Source organism: Euprymna scolopes, chromosome 22 (genome assembly GCF_053919585.1).
Source record: "Euprymna scolopes isolate OS-2025 chromosome 22, ASM5391958v1, whole genome shotgun sequence".
Lineage (NCBI taxonomy): Eukaryota > Metazoa > Mollusca > Cephalopoda > Sepiida > Sepiolidae > Euprymna > Euprymna scolopes.
This window is the reverse complement of record NC_136503.1, coordinates 109,698,012-109,716,270: the sequence shown is the minus strand read 5'-3', so window position 1 is coordinate 109,716,270 and position 18,259 is coordinate 109,698,012. Positions and strand designations below refer to the sequence as shown.

General features: G+C 35.5%; 1 protein-coding gene across 1 annotated transcript in view; it reads right to left on the bottom strand.

The window, feature by feature from the left end:
- The window catches only part of LOC145243628 (reelin-like), a 280,927-nt gene that overhangs the window by 209,409 nt on the left and 53,259 nt on the right, over positions 1-18,259 (bottom strand). The window contains exons 11-12 of the mRNA XM_080106652.1: positions 7,920-8,071; positions 4,927-5,039 (exon numbers count right to left, since the gene is read on the bottom strand). Coding sequence (XP_079962778.1) covers positions 4,927-5,039; positions 7,920-8,071 — 265 coding nt within the window. The remainder of the gene's footprint in view (positions 1-4,926; positions 5,040-7,919; positions 8,072-18,259) is intronic.

The following is an 18,259-nucleotide window of genomic DNA, read 5'->3' as shown; positions in this document are numbered from 1 at the left end:
TTTTTTATTTTATCCTTATCTTATTTTTTATTTTATTTTTATCTTATTTTTTATTTTATTCTATTCTTATTTAATTGTTATTTTATTTTTGTTTTATTTTGTTTTGTTTTATTTTTATCTTATTTTTTATTTTATCCTTATCTTATTTTTTATTTTATTTTTATCTTATTTTTTATTTTATTTATTCTTATTTAATTGTTATTTTATTTTTGTTTTATTTTATTCTATTTTTGTTATATTAATATTTTTATTTTTATTTTATTTTTATTTTTTAGCTTAAAAAAAACAATTTCAATATTTTTTAATCCGGATTTGAAAAAAAGTTTTCACCCTTGTTTTCTTTACTTTCAGATTGTTATTATTTATATATGTAGTTTTTTATTTATATATGTAGTTTTTTATTTATATATGTAGTTTTTTATTTATATATGTAGTTTTTTATTTATATATGTAGTTTCGTATCCCTTATTTGTTTTTTCTGTCCCCTCTCTTTCTTTCTCCACTTCCTTATCTATCTTCCCTATAGTTTCCCTTCTTTTATTTTTTGCTATTTTTATTTGCTATTCTTTAATGATCCACTTTATTCTATAGTTACTAATATTTCCTATTCACTATTACTTACAATTATCATTATATATTCTACCTACTTTTTTTATTATTTCTTACCATATTATTATCCTATTCTTTCATTCTCATTTCATATGTAAATGTTATTAAGCAAGTTTTTATCAATATTTGCATTTTGTATGATTATCACTCTCCTTCTCTTCTGATGAGAAGCATTTAACTTCGAAAGTCCATGGTCTAAAGAAGTTTTTATTATCTTATTTCCCCCCCTTTACTTTTCCTTGTTGTTCTGATGGTATAATAAAGTCATTCCTCATCTTTTATTTAATATATTTATGTGATCCTCTTAATAATGTTGATATATATATATATATATATATATATATATATATATATATATATATATATATATATATATATATATAAGCATATTAAATATTATAAGCTCTATTTCCTTTTCGGTTTTATTGAGCTTTTACATCTGGTTGAGATTACTTTACTTGTATATATTAACTCTTTAATATTTATAATATATTTTAAGTTTACCATTTTGATTACCTTGGTAAACTTATTGTAATTTTTATTTATATATATATATATGTATATATATATATATAATTATATATATTTGTAAATTGTTTTTTGGAGTATTCAGTCAAACAATAAATTTTGCTTGTAAATTTCAACTTACAGCTTTAATTTTCTTTCTCTTATATAAATATATACTAGCATTTCAGCCCGGCGTTGCTTGGGTGTTTGGAGGTGTATGTTGAGCAAAAAAAAAGTGGTAGTAGGAAGGCAGGCTTGAACCCGTAATACAAAGGAGAAAAAGAACGGGGAAAAACCTGACATCTTTGCTGTTACGACCACCGTCAAACCGGAAGTGACGTAGGCTTTAATTAAGGCTAGACAATCGAAAGGAGACGATGACTTTCGAAAATATCGGCGAAAAAAGCGACCCCTCCTGTAGAAAAATGCCCAATTGAAGGTGAAGATATTAATGTTTTTAGCCAATTTTTCGATATTTGTCATCTGAAAGGTCGAACTTCAAAACGATACTGATCTTGTGAAAATCCGTCGCCTCTGTCGAAAATTTTAGGCAGACATGTAAACATACATACATACATTTATATATTGAAAACTCAAATTTTCGACCCAAACCGATTAAAAAGCTTGTTCTATCTCTGAATACCCTTTATGTAAAATTCCAAACGTTTAGACCAGAAATTGTCTGAGTAATTTGGTAGAGATCGCAGAGGTCAATTTTTTGTTAACTTTGACCCCTATTATGACCCCTTAACATTTATTGTTTTTGGCTCAAATGAAGTTATTAAGTTAAATCCATGTCCAAAGAACCTATATCTTAAATTTCAATTGTTTATACCCAAAATTGTTGGAAGAGTTTGGTAGAGTTCTCAAAGCCCTTAACAGCCAAATTTCTGGCCGACAACAGATCACAAAGATTTTTCCAAATCTCCATACTCTGTATATCAAATTTCGAGTCTGTAGAGTGAAAATTGACAGAGTTATTGTGTAGTGAAATTTACACAGACAGACAGACACTTTCACTTTTATGGGGGGGGGGGGTCACTTTTTTCGTAGATATTTTTGAAAGTTATCCTCTCCTTTAGATTGTCTAGCCTTACTTTTAAAAAATGTTGCTTCCGGCTTGATGGTGGTCGTAACAGCGTAAACGTTCGGTTTTACCCCGTTCTTTTCCTCCTTTGCGGTACGGGTTCGAGCCTGCCTTCCTACTACCACTTTTTTTTTTTTTGCTGAACATACACATCCAAACACTCGGGCAACGCCGGGCTGAAATGCTAGTATATATATATATATTCCTACTTCATTCAAAAAACATTTCAATCACAAACAAGTTTCTCTGCCTATTTCGAAAATATACATATTTATGGTATACAAAATTTATCAAACATTCACAAAGTGCATAATACATCATAGTTTGGCTGGAAAACAATAAAAAAACAAGATTCGTCTAATATTAATTTCATTAATAAATATATATTTGATTCTGTATTCCCTTTCTTAATTTTCTTCTATCACTCCAATCAAAACTTTGTTCAGACTCTGTTGTTTTTTAATATTTTTTAATGAACTACGATTACATCATGTTAAATCAAAATTTATATCAAGTCAATTTAAATATTTACACGATGTTATATCTATATACCTATAAAAGTGAAAATGTGTGTGTGTGTGTGTGTGTGTGTGTGTGTCTGTGTGTGTGTCTGTGTGTGTGTGTGTGTGTGTGTGTGTGTGTGTGTGTGTGTACATTTCCCTACCAAATAACTTTGTCAATTTTCAGTCTACAGACTCGAGATTTGACATAAGGGTTATTGAGATTTGCGAAAATCTTTTTAATCAGTTTTCGGCCAGAAATTTGGCTGTCAAGGAATCAAAGTTCAACGATTTGACCTTTGAAAACTCAACCAAACTCCTCCGCAAATTTTAGGTCTAAACACTTGAATTTTAGATGTAGGTTACTTGGACATGGATCAAACTTTTTAAATTGATTTGAGCCCAAAACAATAAATGTTAAGGGGTCAAAATTGGGGTCAATTTAAAAATAAAATTGACCACTCAGCCAATTTTTGGTTTAAACATTTTAAATATCACATAAAGTGTATTCAGGCATAGGGCAAACTTTTTAATTTGGCTACCAAGGGGCCAAAGTTCAAACGCTTTGATCTTTGCGGTCTCTGGCAAGCTATTCAGCCAATTTGAGGACTAGACATTTGGAATTTTACATAAAGGGTAATCAGATATACAGGAAGCTTTTTAATCAGTTTTGGGCGAAAATTTGGCTGCCAAGAGGTCAAAGTTGGAAGAGTTTACCTTTGCAGACTCTATCCAACTCCTTCGCCAATTTTGGGTCTAAACATTTGAAATTTTAGATGTAGGTTACCTGGACATGAGTCAAACTTTTATTATAAAAACACACATGCACATAAAATTATGAACAGTACATAGGGCCCGAGCAAAGCCGGGCTGAACTGCTAGCATATCTAAATAATCTTTCATTGTTTATATCTGTCATTAGTAGGTTTGTGACAACAGCATATTCTTTTAATTGTTTTGACACTCGAGTATCTATCCGTTAATATGCTATATGTTTTTATATAGACGGATGTGGTTCTCGGTTGATTGAGTGTGTCTTACTGTGTCGGATATATACTCGAGAGTCAAAAGAATGAAAAGAATATGCTGTTGTCACAGCCCTAGTCATTAGTATTGTGTTCTTGCTTCTGTATTGTCTGATAATTATAGAAGTATACCAGACCCCTAGGCATCATAGAGATTCGTTTAGTAAATGACTCCTGACACTTCATGGATTGTCTAAATAGAGTTTTTTTATGCGCTTTTCTTCTTTTTGATGGAATGTGTTAGGATTTCGTGATCTCATTCAATGCGATCGGTTATCTTTCACCTCTGTTCTTTTTTATTTATTGAAATCGCTCCAGACAAAGCATGAAGCACCTTGATGTAAGGAACTAAAAACAAGAAAGAAAATACTTCAAAGTCAATAGTAGCTAATGATATTGTGAGTTTATTTTTTACAAAAATATTACCACATATCAAGGCCCAAAGGCCGCTCGAGGATAAGGGTTATCGTAGTCATTTGGACAGTAGCGTAGTAACCGTTTGTGGTGGAAATTTGATACATGTAAATTATTTATGAGGACGGTTCAATAAGAACTTATTTGCAGTGGACTTGAAGATCACAATATTGTAGTGAGCTGGAAAGCAGGCCAGCAGAACAGATTCCGACCCAGAAAGCAGCAATTCTTCCTCCTTTGTCAAAAACATCACTAATGGAATATGAGGTCTACATGACAAAAATAAAGGAAACGAGAATTATGAGACTGCTGAAAAAGTTGAGGGTTTTCACTCAGGACCAAAGCCAACAGGGTCTAGGCCATTGTTGAAAGGACCTTTCCACTCTTTTAATGGATGACATAATCCATTAGGTTTTGTGACGTCATTCACTGTACTCGGTTATCTCCCATCTGTTTTAATGGATGACATCATCCTTTAGTGACGTCATCATTTTGGTGGCACCAAAAATAGATTAGCATTGTAGGGATTCACCTATGCACTAAATATGAACCCTTCCTAACTGTATAAATTAACTGAGAGTTACGACTCTCGCGGTGGTCAGTGTACTTATATAGTCCACCATCTTGGCGTTACTTACTACGACGGTTGCTATTTGTATATGCTGTTTTTTTTTCCTTCAATATATTTTACCTTTTCTAACTCATCTCTGTGTGCGTGTTTTCTTTAGTGATCCTTCCAGAGCCACACCAAACAGAAATATGTTTTGCATCAAAATATACTCACTCGATGTGAAAGTGGTTTGTATTCGGCCAAGATGTTTGTGTCTTTGTTTGTCGATTCAATGTATACAATGACCTTAGCCTTGTTCGTCAGTTCTCCAGTACAGTTTGGTTCACCTAAAATAAAAAAAATAAATGAAATACGCTCTAACCAATGTGCTATATAAGTAATTTAATACTAAAAGCTATGAATATTTTATATCCAACTTTTTTGTATTTTTAGTGGTCACATTTACGGATCGTGCTGAAATAATGATAAATGAAATACGCTCTAACCAATTTGCTATATAAGTAATTTAATACTAAAAGCTATGAATATTTTATATTCAAATTTTTTGTATTTTTAGTGGTCACATGTACGGATCGTGCTGAAATAATAATGCTATCATTTATAAACTCATTCATAACATGTGAGGCTTGGTGTTTGTTAACTATTCTGTAATTTCACCTTTTTCATTGTTGAAAGACATTTTATTTTGTGCATGATCAGTGTATGGGTAGGTGTGTCAGAAATTTCGTGAAAAATATTGAATAATTCCACCCTGTCTTTCCAAGCTTATAACTCCTCGAAAAATGTAATTCAAGCCCTAATTATTTTTTCAATTAAAGGAGCAAGGACCAAGGTTTCATTTAAAAAAATAACAAAAGAAAAACAAACAACGTGGTTTAAAAAACAAAAAAAAACAAAACAAACAAACAACGTGGTTTTTTTTTAAAAAAGGTTTTAAACTTCGGACTTTACTGGTAAATTTCTAAAAAACACTACTTTTTTTTGTTTTAAATTTGAATATATTATTTATTGATCTTTTATCTTCAATTTGTGATATATAAAATTTTGGTGAGTAAATTAATTATTTACTTTTTAATAGAAACTTGAAAATGGGGGGGGGGCGTGAATTAAAAAAAAAACGTTTGTCTAAAATATTATATTCGGTTTATTGGAAACAGCATAAAATTTCACATTGACCCTGAAAATATCGTAAAAATTGAATCAATAGAAACATTTTGATAGATTTTTAAAGTTTAAAAATTGAAAAATACTGAACTCGTAACATTCAATTGATTTCATTACTGTTTTTTTTTTTTAAATAAAAAATATTTCTATTACTTTTTATACAACTTTAATAGTTTATTTTGGAAGTATAATCCATAAAGAAAATAAACAACCCACTTTTAAAAGAGAAATTACGAGTTTTTTATATTTTATTTGCAGTTTCGCGTTAGGGGTGTCAAAAATTCCTACAAAAATTCTGATACACCTAGTGTATGGGTGCATTCATTTAGTGGATAATAATTTTGGGAGGTATTTTTGTAAAAATCATCTAATGTGCGTTTGTTTCCGCTTAAAAAAATAAAACATTTAAATAATTAGGAGAGGGAAAGGCTTTACTGATAACCCTAAAAACCCTTCTATTTTTAAGGCGATTACATTTTCATGATTTTATCCGTTTAGTACTTCTGCAGTTTATGAACCGTGCTATTTAAGTATAAGTAGGTGTGTCCAAACGCAACTTCATTTCTTCTATTTGTTTTTTCTTTTTGTGATCGCGGGCAATGCCAGGTATACTAGCTAGTTATAAATAAATTCAAAAAGAAAAGGAAACTGGAGAAACGGATGGATGCAGGCACATTTATTTCAAGAATATTTTGTTATTGCATTTTCGACCCAAAATAATGTTCAGAGCTACCAAGTCATAAGGAGTTGGGCAATAAGAAGTATTGAACAGTAAATTTGCATAATACCAAACACACAACACAAGTAGATTATAAGCGTCTACCAAAGAGTTAAGGCTCCTGTACTGTCAGTCAGAATACAGCAGTGGGACAAACTGTCAAACCAGTACCCTCAAACCTGTCAAACAAGAGCGGTCCAGTCTAATCGTGTGGACATATGAGGTAATCAAGCACCCCTAAGTGAAAAACGGCGTTCATTGCCCTAGTTAGGCAAAGGTACCTCTGTTCCTGTGATCGCACATTTGTTCCTGTGGTAATAGGCAAAGGAGTATGAAAGCCACTTTTATGTAGGGGGCTACTATCTGGGACATAATTTTCAGGGATACTATGTAGGGAGTTAAGCAGCAAAATGTCTATATTACACTTGAACCTCTGCATGTCAGTACAGTTAGGTTAGTAGGGGCCCGGTAGGGAATTTCAAAGTCTAGTAGTCATAAGGAAGAAAGTATTAGAGTAAAAGGCTTTCTGGCATCTGGGAATCTCTACTGTGTAGGGGTGGGATTTTGCTGCGTGTCGGGTTTGTCGAGGTATTTATGTCAAGGGGGACCAAGAGCTTGTAGTTTGTCGGAACACCTATCATTAAAATACTTGTAAAATAGGCAGAGGAATGTAACATTTTGTCCATGGGACAGAGGCTGAAGTCTAGCTGACAGTGTGGAACCTATTAGGTTGGCGACTCTCTCTAAAATTGAGAGACTAGTAGCAGATGCACCAACCCAAATGTGGCAACAATATTGGGCGAATGGTGGCTTTGTAGAAGTACAGGATACTCTCAGGTTTAAGTAACTTTCTAGCATGGTAGAGAGAGCCCACCTCCTTTGCAGCAGCCTTGGCAATGCCCTCAATGTATCAGTTCCAATTCCTGTTCCCTGTGAATGTTAAACCGGGGAGTTTGAACAAAGTACTTTCAGGTAATGTATCAATAGCTATGGCTATTGGTGGCTGAGAAGGTTTCTTGTAATTATTAAAGGAAAGAAGCTTAGCCTAGATAGTATTGAATGTTACCTTCCATTTTTGTTACCATTCCACTACACACTCGAGGTTTTCCTCTAGGGTCTTCGCCATTGCCTTTAGTATGTCTTCATTTGTTTTCCCCTCATGTTTGTTATAGAGCATAGTGTCACCAGCAAATATCCCCATCTCAAAGACATTTTTATCAGGGAGGTCGTTTATGACAAAAATGCAGGAGACGATAAGTACATGCTCATCACTTAGTCCATCATAATAGATTTTTACCAATAAGAACGATTACTTTATACTTACCAAACGAAATGTAGAACCGGAAGTTATCAAAATCTCTCCCATCCATGTAAGGCGTACATGCACGTCGTGTGCCATCTTCGTGGAAAACTAAGGCTTGTCCCTGATGTACAGGACCACACAAATCAGAGACTGAAGCACCTTCAATGATCCATCTGAACAACAACAAAGATACATATATAATTTTGTATATTTTATATTCAATATAACAGTTTTCATAAATGCACTATTCTCTCATATATTTCAACATGATTATTCCTTTAACTTTAAACACGTTTTAAGTTTATATGCATTGGACACGCCAATGATTTATTGATGGTTGGTTTGGTTGTTTTGTTTTACAGCATATCAACCTTTTTCGGGTTATTTACGCCGAATTTTGGAAACAGTTTTATGCTTCAAATTCCTTATATCTTCAAATATTTATTTATAGAGTTTGGTTCAGGTGTTTTGTTTTATCGCACATCAACCCTTTTCGGGTTATTTAATGCTGAATCCAGTTATTTTGGAAATAATATTCATGTTGCATCAAGTTATTTTGTAGAAGGTTTTTATTCTTCAAGCTTTTTGCATCTTCAATTATTAGTTTGCAGTGTTTGGTTTGGTTGTTTTAGAGCGGATTTTAACGTTTTTCTTCCTTCACCTGCAGGACATGAATGAGCTTTGTAATGGGAGAGAGAAAAGGGTTACAGTATTAATGTTTGGTATATTCTAAGTTAGGAAACGAGTAAGTAAGTAGGGGAGATAGAAAGAAAGGGGAAATGGAAAGAAAAGTATGGAGCCGATGTTAAAGTATGGAACCGATGTTAAACTATGGAGCAAATGTTAAAGTATGAAGCCGATGTTAAAGTATGGACCCGACGTTAAAGTATGGAGCCGATATAAAAGTATGGAGCCGATGTTAAAGTATGAAGCCTATGTTTAAGTATGAAGCCGATGTTAAAGTATGGAGCCGATGTTAAAGTATGAAGCTGATGTTAAAGTATGGAGCTGATGTTAAAGTATGGAGCCGATGTTAAAGTATGGAGCCGATGTTAAAGTATGAAGCCGATGTTAAAGTATGGAGCAGATGTTAAAGTATGGAGCCGATGTTAAAGTATGGAGCCGATGTTAAAGTATGAAGCCGATGTTAAAGTATGGAGCCGATGTTAAAGTATGGAGCCGATGTTAAAGTATGGAGCCGATGTTAAAGTATGAAGCCGATGTTAAAGTATGGAGCCGATGTTAAAGTATGGAGCCGATGTTAAAGTATGGAGTCGATGTCAAAGTATGAAGCCGATGTTAAAGTATGGAGCCGATGTTAAAGTATGAAGCATATGTTAAAGTATGAAGCCGATGTTAAAGTATGGAGCCGATGTTAAAGTATGGAGCCGATGTTAAAGTATGGAGCCGATGTTAAAGTATGGAGCTGATGTTAAAGTATGAAGCCGATGTTTAAGTATGGAGCCGATGTTAAAGTATAGAGCTGATGTTAAAGTATGAAGCTGATGTTAAAGTATGGAGCCGATGTTAAAGTATGGAGCCGATGTTAAAGTATGGAGCCGATGTTAAAGTATGGAGCCGATGTTTAAGTATGGAGCTGATGTTAAAGTATGGAGCCGATGTTAAAGTATGGAGCTGATGTTAAAGTATGGAGCCGATGTTAAAGTATGAAGCCGATGTTTAAGTATGGAGCTGATGTTAAAGTATGGAGCCGATGTTAAAGTATGGAGCCGATGTTAAAGTATGAAGCCTATGTTTAAGTATGGAGCCGATGTTAAAGTATGGAGCCGATGTCAAAGTATGAAGCCGATGTTAAAGTATGAAGCCGATGTTTAAGTATGGAGCTGATGTTAAAGTATGGAGCTGATGTTAAAGTATGAAGCCGATGTTAAAGTATGAAGCCGATGTTTAAGTATGGAGCCGATGTTTAAGTATGGAGCTGATGTTAAAGTATGGAGCTGATGTTAAAGTATGGAGCCGATGTTAAAGTATGGAGCTGATGTTAAAGTATGAAGCCTATGTTTAAGTATGGAGCCGATGTTTAAGTATGGAGCTGATGTTAAAGTATGGAGCTGATGTTAAAGTATGAAGCCGATGTTTAAGTATGGAGCCGATGTTAAAGTATGAAGCCGATGTTAAAGTATGAAGCCGATGTTTAAGTATGGAGCTGATGTTAAAGTATGGAGCTGATGTTAAAGTATGGAGCCGATGTTAAAGTATGGAGCTGATGTTAAAGTATGAAGGCTATGTTAAAGTATGGAGCCGATGTTTAAGTATGGAGCCGATGTTAAAGTATGGAGCTGATGTTAAAGTATGAAGGCTATGTTAAAGTATGGAGCCGATGTTAAAGTATGGAGCTAGTGTTAAAGTATGAAGCCTATGTTTAAGTATGGAGCCGATGTTAAAGTATGGAGCCGATGTTAAAGTATGGAGCTGATGTTAAAGTATAAAGCTGATGTTAAAGTATGGAGCCGATGTTAAAGTATGGAGCCGATGTTAAAGTATGGAGCCGATGTTAAAGTATGAAGCCGATGTTTAAGTATGGAGCTGATGTAAAAGTATGGAGCCGATGTTAAAGTATGGAGCTGATGTTAAAGTATGGAGCCGATGTTAAAGTATGAAGCCGATGTTTAAGTATGAAGCCTATGTTTAAGTATGGAGCCGATGTTAAAGTATGGAGCCGATGGTAAAGTATGGAGCCGATGTTAAAGTATGAAGCCTATGTTTTAGTATGGAGCCGATGTTAAAGTATGGAGCTGATGTTAAAGTATGGAGCTGATGTTAAAGTATGGAGCCGATGTTAAAGTATGGAGCTGATGTTAAAGTATGAAGCCTATGTTTAAGTATGGAGCTGATGTTAAAGTATGGAGCCGATGTTAAAGTATGGAGCTGATGTTAAAGTATGAAGGCTATGTTAAAGTATGAAGCCGATGTTAAAGTATGGAGCCGATGTTAAAGTATGGAGCCGATGTTAAAGTATGGAGCTGATGTTAAAGTATGAAGGCTATGTTAAAGTATGAAGCCGATGTTAAAGTATGGAGCCGATGTTAAAGTATGAAGCCTATGTTTAAGTATGGAGCCGATGTTAAAGTATGGAGCCGATGTTAAAGTATGGAGCTGATGTTAAAGTATAAAGCTGATGTTAAAGTATGGTGCCGATGTATAAAGTATGGAGCCGATGTTAAAGTATGAAGCTGATGTAAAAGTATGGAGCCGAAGTTAAAGTATGGAGCCGATGTTAAAGTATGGAGCCGATGTTAAAGTATGAAGCTGATGTTAAAGTATGAAGGCTATGTTAAAGTATGAAGCCGATGTTAAAGTATGGAGCTGATGTTAAAGTATAAAGCTGATGTTAAAGTATGGAGCTGATGTTAAAGTATGAAGCTGATGTTAAAGTATGGAGCCGATGTTAAAGTATGAAGCTGATGTTAAAGTATGGAGCCGATGTTAAAGTATGGAGCCGATGTTAAAGTATGAAGCTGATGTTAAAGTATGGAGCCGATGTTAAAGTATGGAGCCGATGTTAAAGTATGGAGCCGATGTTAAAGTATGGAGCCGATGTTAAAGTATGGAGCCGATGTTTAAGTATGGAGCTGATGTTAAAGTATGGAGCCGATGTTAAAGTATGGAGCCGATGTTAAAGTATGGAGCTGATGTTAAAGTATGAAGCTGATGTTAAAGTATGGAGCTGATGTTAAAGTATGAAGGCTATGTTAAAGTATGAAGCTGATGTTAAAGTATGGAGCCGATGTTAAAGTATGGAGCCGATGTTAAAGTATGGAGCCGATGTTAAAGTATGGAGCCGATGTTAAAGTATGGAGCCGATGTTAAAGTATAAAGCTGATGTTAAAGTATAAAGCTGATGTTAAAGTATGAAGCCGATGTTAAAGTGTGGAGCTGATGTTAAAGTATGAAAGCTATGTTTAAGTATGAAGCTGATGTTAAAGTATGGAGCCGATGTTAAAGTATGGAGCCGATGTTAAAGTATGAAGCCGATGTTAAAGTATAAAGCCGATGTTAAAGTATGGAGCCGATGTTAAAGTATGGAGCCGATGTTAAAGTATGGAGCTGATGTTAAAGTATGAAGGCTATGTTAAAGTATGGAGCCGATGTTAAAGTAGGGAGCCGATGTTAAAGTATGGAGCCGATGTTAAAGTATGGAGCTGATGTTAAAGTATAAAGCTGATGTTAAAGTATGGAGCCGATGTTAAAGTATGAAGCCGATGTTAAAGTATGAAGCTGATGTTAAAGTACGGAGCCGATGTTAAAGTATGGAGCCGATGTTAAAGTATGGAGCCGATGTTAAAGTATGGAGCTGATGTTAAAGTATGGAGCCGATGTTAAAGTATGGAGCTGATGTTAAAGTATGGAGCCGATGTTAAAGTATGGAGCCGATGTTAAAGTATGAAGCCTATGTTTAAGTATGGAGCCGATGTTAAAGTATGGAGCCGATGTCAAAGTATGAAGCCGATGTTAAAGTATGAAGCCGATGTTTAAGTATGGAGCTGATGTTAAAGTATGGAGCTGATGTTAAAGTATGAAGCCGATGTTAAAGTATGAAGCCGATGTTTAAGTATGGAGCCGATGTTTAAGTATGGAGCTGATGTTAAAGTATGGAGCTGATGTTAAAGTATGGAGCCGATGTTAAAGTATGGAGCTGATGTTAAAGTATGAAGCCTATGTTTAAGTATGGAGCCGATGTTTAAGTATGGAGCTGATGTTAAAGTATGGAGCTGATGTTAAAGTATGAAGCCGATGTTTAAGTATGGAGCCGATGTTAAAGTATGAAGTCGATGTTAAAGTATGAAGCCGATGTTTAAGTATGGAGCTGATGTTAAAGTATGGAGCTGATGTTAAAGTATGGAGCCGATGTTAAAGTATGGAGCTGATGTTAAAGTATGAAGGCTATGTTAAAGTATGAAGCCGATGTTAAAGTATGGAGCCGATGTTTAAGTATGGAGCCGATGTTAAAGTATGGAGCTGATGTTAAAGTATGAAGGCTATGTTAAAGTATGGAGCCGATGTTAAAGTATGGAGCTGATATTTAAGTATGAAGCCTATGTTTAAGTATGGAGCCGATATTAAAGTATGGAGCCGATGTTAAAGTATGGAGCTGATGTTAAAGTATAAAGCTCATGTTAAAGTATGGAGCCGATGTTAAAGTATGGAGCCGATGTTAAAGTATGGAGCCGATGTTAAAGTATGAAGCCGATGTTTAAGTATGGAGCTGATGTAAAAGTATGGAGCCGATGTTAAAGTATGGAGCTGATGTTAAAGTATGGAGCCGATGTTAAAGTATGAAGCCGATGTGTAAGTATGGAGCTGATGTTAAAGTATGGAGCCGATGTTAAAGTATGGAGCCGATGTTAAAGTATGAAGCCTATGTTTAAGTATGGAGCCGATGTTAAAGTATGGAGCCGATGTTAAAGTATGGAGCCGATGTTAAAGTATGGAGCTGATGTTAAAGTATGAAGGCTATGTTAAAGTATGAAGCCGATGTTAAAGTATGAAGGCTATGTTAAAGTATGAAGCCTATGTTTAAGTATGGAGCCGATGTTAAAGTATGGAGCCGATGTTAAAGTATGGAGCTGATGTTAAAGTATAAAGCTGATGTTAAAGTATGGAGCCGATGTTAAAGTATGGAGCCGATGTTTAAGTATGGAGCCGATGTTAAAGTATGAAGCCTATGTTTAAGTATGGAGCAGATGTTAAAGTATGGAGCCGATGTTAAAGTATGAAGCTGATGTTAAAGTATGGAGCCGATGTTAAAGTATGGAGCTGATGTTAAAGTATGGAGCCGATGTTAAAGTATGGAGCCGATGTTAAAGTATGGAGCCGATGTTAAAGTATGAAGCCTATGTTTAAGTATGGAGCCGATGTTTAAGTATGGAGCCGATGTTAAAGTATGGAGCTGATGTTAAAGTATAAAGCTGATGTTAAAGTATGGAGCTGATGTTAAAGTATGAAGCTGATGTTAAAGTATGGAGCCGATGTTAAAGTATGGAGCCGATGTTAAAGTATGGAGCCGATGTTAAAGTGTGAAGCTGATGTTAAAGTATGGAGCCGATGTTAAAGTATGAAGCTGATGTTAAAGTATGGAGCCGATGTTAAAGTATGGAGCCGATGTTAAAGTATGGAGCCGATGTTAAAGTATGGAGCCGATGTTTAAGTATGGAGCTGATGTTAAAGTATGGAGCCGATGTTAAAGTATGGAGCCGATGTTAAAGTATGGAGCTGATGTTAAAGTATGAAGCTGATGTTAAAGTATGGATCTGATGTTAAAGTATAAAGCTGATGTTAAAGTATGAAGCCGATGTTAAAGTATGGAGCTGATGTTAAAGTATGAAGGCTATGTTAAAGTATGAAGCTGATGTTAAAGTATGGAGCCGATGTTAAAGTATGGAGCCGATGTTTAAGTATGGAGCCGATGTTAAAGTATGGAGCAGCTGTTAAAGTATAAAGCCGATGTTAAAGTATGGAGCCGATGTTAAAGTATGGAGCCGATGTTAAAGTATGGAGGTGATGTTAAAGTATGAAGGCTATGTTAAAGTATGGAGCCGATGTTAAAGTATGGAGCCGATGTTAAAGTATGGAGCCGATGTTAAAGTATGGAGCCGATGTTAAAGTATGGAGCTGATGTTAAAGTATAAAGCTGATGTTAAAGTATGGAGCCGATGTTAAAGTATGAAGCCGATGTTAAAGTATAAAGCTGATGTTAAAGTATGGAGCCGATGTTAAAGTATGGAGCCGATGTTAAAGTATGGAGCCGATGTTAAAGTATGGAGCCGATGTTAAAGTATGGAGCCGATGTTTAAGTATGGAGCTGATGTTAAAGTATGGAGCCGATGTTAAAGTATGGAGCTGATGTTAAAGTATGGAGCCGATGTTAAAGTATGAAGCCGATGTTTAAGTATAGAGCTGATGTTAAAGTATGGAGCCGATGTTAAAGCATGGAGCCGATGTTAAAGTATGAAGCCTATGTTTAAGTATGGAGCCGATGTTAAAGTATGGAGCCGATGTTAAAGTATGAAGCCGATGTTAAAGTATGAAGCCGATGTTTAAGTATGGAGCTGATGTTAAAGTATGGAGCTGATGTTAAAGTATGGAGCCGATGTTTAAGTATGGAGCTGATGTTAAAGTATGGAGCCGATGTTAAAGTATGGAGCCGATGTTAAAGTATGGAGCTGATGTTAAAGTATGAAGCCTATGTTTAAGTATGGAGCTGATGTTTAAGTATGGAGCCGATGTTAAAGTATGGAGCTGATGTTAAAGTATGAAGGCTATGTTAAAGTATGAAGCCGATGTTAAAGTATGGAGCCGATGTTAAAGTATGGAGCCGATGTTAAAGTATGGAGCTGATGTTAAAGTATGAAGGCTATGTTAAAGTATGGAGCCGATGTTAAAGTATGGAGCTGATGTTAAAGTATAAAGATCATGTTAAAGTATGGAGCCGATGTTAAAGTATGGAGCCGATGTTAAAGTATGGAGCCGATGTTAAAGTATGAAGCCGATGTTTAAGTATGGAGCTGATGTAAAAGTATGGAGCCGATGTTAAAGTATGGAGCTGATGTTAATGTATGGAGCCGATGTTAAAGTATGAAGCCGATGTGTAAGTATGGAGCTGATGTTAAAGTATGGAGCCGATGTTAAAGTATGGAGCCGATGTTAAAGTATGAAGCCTATGTTTAAGTATGGAGCCGATGTTAAAGTATGGAGCCGATGTTAAAGTATGGAGCCGATGTTAAAGTATGGAGCTGATGTTAAAGTATGAAGGCTATGTTAAAGTATGAAGCCGATGTTAAAGTATGAAGGCTATGTTAAAGTATGAAGCCTATGTTTAAGTATGGAGCCGATGTTAAAGTATGGAGCCGATGTTAAAGTATGGAGCTGATGTTAAAGTATAAAGCTGATGTTAAAGTGTGGAGCCGATGTTAAAGTATGGAGCCGATGTTTAAGTATGGAGCCGATGTTAAAGTATGAAGCCTATGTTTAAGTATGGAGCAGATGTTAAAGTATGGAGCCGATGTTAAAGTATGAAGCTGATGTTAAAGTATGGAGCCGATGTTAAAGTATGAAGCTGATGTTAAAGTATGGAGCCGATGTTAAAGTATGGAGCCGATGTTAAAGTATGGAGCCGATGTTAAAGTATGAAGCCTATGTTTAAGTATGGAGCCGATGTTTAAGTATGGAGCCGATGTTAAAGTATGGAGCTGATGTTAAAGTATAAAGCTGATGTTAAAGTATGGAGCTGATGTTAAAGTATGAAGCTGATGTTAAAGTATGGAGCCGATGTTAAAGTATGGAGCCGATGTTAAAGTATGGAGCCGATGTTAAAGTGTGAAGCTGATGTTAAAGTATGGAGCCGATGTTAAAGTATGAAGCTGATGTTAAAGTATGGAGCCGATGTTAAAGTATGGAGCCGATGTTAAAGTATGGAGCCGATGTTAAAGTATGGAGCCGATGTTTAAGTATGGAGCTGATGTTAAAGTATGGAGCCGATGTTAAAGTATGGAGCCGATGTTAAAGTATGGAGCTGATGTTAAAGTATGAAGCTGATGTTAAAGTATGGATCTGATGTTAAAGTATAAAGCTGATGTTAAAGTATGAAGCCGATGTTAAAGTATGGAGCTGATGTTAAAGTATGAAGGCTATGTTAAAGTATGAAGCTGATGTTAAAGTATGGAGCCGATGTTAAAGTATGGAGCCGATGTTTAAGTATGGAGCCGATGTTAAAGTATGGAGCAGCTGTTAAAGTATAAAGCCGATGTTAAAGTATGGAGCCGATGTTAAAGTATGGAGCCGATGTTAAAGTATGGAGGTGATGTTAAAGTATGAAGGCTATGTTAAAGTATGGAGCCGATGTTAAAGTATGGAGCCGATGTTAAAGTATGGAGCCGATGTTAAAGTATGGAGCCGATGTTAAAGTATGGAGCTGATGTTAAAGTATAAAGCTGATGTTAAAGTATGGAGCCGATGTTAAAGTATGAAGCCGATGTTAAAGTATAAAGCTGATGTTAAAGTATGGAGCCGATGTTAAAGTATGGAGCCGATGTTAAAGTATGGAGCCGATGTTAAAGTATGGAGCCGATGTTTAAGTATGGAGCTGAGTTTAAAGTATGGAGCCGATGTTAAAGTATGGAGCTGATGTTAAAGTATGGAGCCGATGTTAAAGTATGAAGCCGATGTTTAAGTATGGAGCTGATGTTAAAGTATGGAGCCGATGTTAAAGCATGGAGCCGATGTTAAAGTATGAAGCCTATGTTTAAGTATGGAGCCGATGTTAAAGTATGGAGCCGATGTTAAAGTATGAAGCCGATGTTAAAGTATGAAGCCGATGTTTAAGTATGGAGCTGATGTTAAAGTATGGAGCTGATGTTAAAGTATGGAGCCGATGTTTAAGTATGGAGCTGATGTTAAAGTATGGAGCCGATGTTAAAGTATGGAGCCGATGTTAAAGTATGGAGCTGATGTTAAAGTATGAAGCCTATGTTTAAGTATGGAGCTGATGTTTAAGTATGGAGCCGATGTTAAAGTATGGAGCTGATGTTAAAGTATGAAGGCTATGTTAAAGTATGAAGCCGATGTTAAAGTATGGAGCCGATGTTAAAGTATGGAGCCGATGTTAAAGTATGGAGCTGATGTTAAAGTATGAAGGCTATGTTAAAGTATGGAGCCGATGTTAAAGTATGGAGCTGATGTTAAAGTATGAAGCCTATGTTTAAGTATGGAGCCGATGTTAAAGTATGGAGCCGATGTTAAAGTATGGAGCTGATGTTAAAGTATAAAGCTGATGTTAAAGTATGAAGGCTATGTTTAAGTATGGAGCCGATGTTAAAGTATGGAGCTGATGTTAAAGTATGGAGCCGATGTTAAAGTATGGAGCCGATGTTAAAGTATGAAGCCTATGTTTAAGTATGGAGCCGATGTTAAAGTATGGAGCTGACGTAAAAGTATGGAGCCGATGTTAAAGTATAAAGCTGATGTTAAAGTATGGAGCCGATGTTAAAGTATGAAGGCTATGTTTAAGTATGGAGCTGATGTTAAAGTATGGAGCCGATGTTAAAGTATGGAGCCGGTCAGAAAGACAATGATGAAGAATGGAAAGATCATAAAGAGTCAGAGCTGGAAAACAAGTTAAGCATGCATGGTTCCCCCGTGAGTGCAGAGTGAGCGAGGCATAAAAATATAATTAAGTCCAGCATTGCCCCCCACTTTAGCCTCAAAAGTCCCCAGGGGACATTAAATCCTGGTGAAAATGAACAAACGCTGCAGTTTCAGGCCTTAACATGTTTAAATTTGAGTTCAGCACCATGCAAAACTGCTAAATAGACATACACAGAAAATTTTGAATAAATATGGTA